General features: G+C 39.7%; 1 protein-coding gene across 2 annotated transcripts in view; it reads left to right on the top strand.

Annotated features, from left to right (window-relative positions):
- TEX10 (testis expressed 10) overlaps positions 1–1,056 on the top strand; it is a 46,241-nt gene extending 45,185 nt beyond the window's left edge. Inside the window, exon 14 of one of the 2 annotated variants that reach the window (XR_002772161.1) lies at positions 826–1,047. Coding sequence is in view for 1 of the 2 variants with exons in the window: in XM_003785171.3 (XP_003785219.1) it covers positions 826–939 (114 nt within the window). In the remaining variant the exon portion in view is untranslated. Of the gene's footprint in view, positions 1–825 lie in introns of both variants that reach the window. The other variant, XM_003785171.3, reaches the window with a different exon arrangement.
- Positions 1,057–1,773: the final 717 nt, after the last annotated feature.

Below are 1,773 nucleotides of genomic sequence, written 5' to 3'. Positions count from 1 at the left end.
CATTTGTTAAATGCTCAATAAATATTAGCTATTGTTAAGGAAATTACTTAGCAAGAATAATTTCAGGCTAATAATTTCTAATCACTTAGTTCACTGGAAGGAGAAAGAAGGAAATTGCCAACTTTAGCTTTGTTTGCTGGCTTTCTGCCTTTGGCTGCGTCTGTTTTGAGGGTAGCTCTGATGTCTATCTAGGGTTCCTTTGGTGTTTTTAATTAATTTGGGAGAGTTAAAGAGATGTAAAGGTGTTTGATTTTAGGTGTACTCAGTGAGGTATGTAGTAATAGTTTGGAGTAATAGACCTTTTACACGTGTATCCCAGAGGTGCTCATTCTGAGTATCTCAGTAGCCTTTGTAGAAGTAGTGGAAGTGGCAGTGGAATTGTTCAGAATTTGCAGAAGGTCAGAAAATCAAGAACTTGGATTATTCCCAGATTGGAGAATCAGCCCCATCTCCATAAAGAGGAGATTGTCAGAAATTGTCAGACACCCTGTAGAACCATTCTCAGTTGACGCTAGTGTAAAAATCATGAAACACTAGAATGCCAGGGGGAGGGGATCAAGGGCGTAGAGATGGTTCATGGTGACATTTCAGTCTCTCATGTGCAAGGAGAGGACTCAACAAGAATCCAGTAGTACTAAGGAATGTAACTATCTCACTACCTGTAGCAGTGTCCACACAGTTCCCTTTTTCCAAGCAGACTTCTGTGGTGATTTACAGATGGGGATCCTGCTGCCAGTGCTCTGAGAAATGTTTTAGTATGAAATACTGTCAGGTAGCACAGTGATTTTGCTTCAATTCTCAAATCATTCTTGCTTTTCTTTCCAGACATTGAAGAGTGGAGGCATTCAGGAGCAGTGGCTCACAGACTTACATTACTGCTTCAATGTGCACATCACTGGGCACCCCCAGGGCCCCAGTGCACTGAGCGCAGTGTATTGAAGAGGATATGATACCTCCTGTTTGAAACTGTTTATTCACATCTATCTTATTTTGAAGATTGAAGAAAGATTGATGTAACAAGTGTTTGTCATTAAAGCTGAACTTTTACCAAGTTTACAAACTTTCCTTTGCACAGAAATAAGAACATAATGCTTGGGCATTCCCACTCATGTGCAGGCTGGCTTCCTGAACTCACAACAGATGATATGTGGTTACAGGTGGTAGCACATTTTCATAGGAGCTAGGTATTAGAAAATACATAGTGATACTGTGGTGCCTTCTGTTATTTATTGAGAAATCAGCTGAATCTTTGTAATCCCCTCTAAACAAGCCTCATTCTTTGTGTTTTAATAATGATGAAAATATTAAAATTAGCAGCCTAAAAATCAGTAAAAGACTTACCTTATGTAAGTCTCTGTGAATGGCTTTCTTACTGAGCACTGACAGCGGCACCAGGTTATGTAAGTCTCTTACTACCAGCACAGTACTAAGAAAATGGAAACAACCCTAAAAATATTTGGGAGCCATATGACTTCTTTGTGCCTTGTGTTTATGAAGTCTGACAAGTAAGTTCGTGCTGTGTGTGTACACTGGCAGCACTGTTCAAACAACTCAGTGAGGTCTAAAACCTTGATAAATCTGTGTCTCAACAGCTGTGTTGATGTCACTGTGTGGCAGTGTCTTTCTGAGTGGTGGTCTATTGTTGAGTGTTTTTATATGTTACGGGAATGTCAGAGTTTAAATTAGAACAAGAACTAAGGTTAAGTTTGTTATTAAACACTTGAGTAGAAGTGAAAGGAGGGTTTATGGGGGTAATGCCATGGTGATGCACTG

The sequence above is a fragment of the Otolemur garnettii genome, unplaced genomic scaffold, assembly GCF_000181295.1.
Source record: "Otolemur garnettii isolate 467f Iridium unplaced genomic scaffold, OtoGar3 scaffold00014, whole genome shotgun sequence".
NCBI lineage: Eukaryota > Metazoa > Chordata > Mammalia > Primates > Galagidae > Otolemur > Otolemur garnettii.
This window is presented reverse-complemented; position numbering and strand designations above follow the sequence as displayed.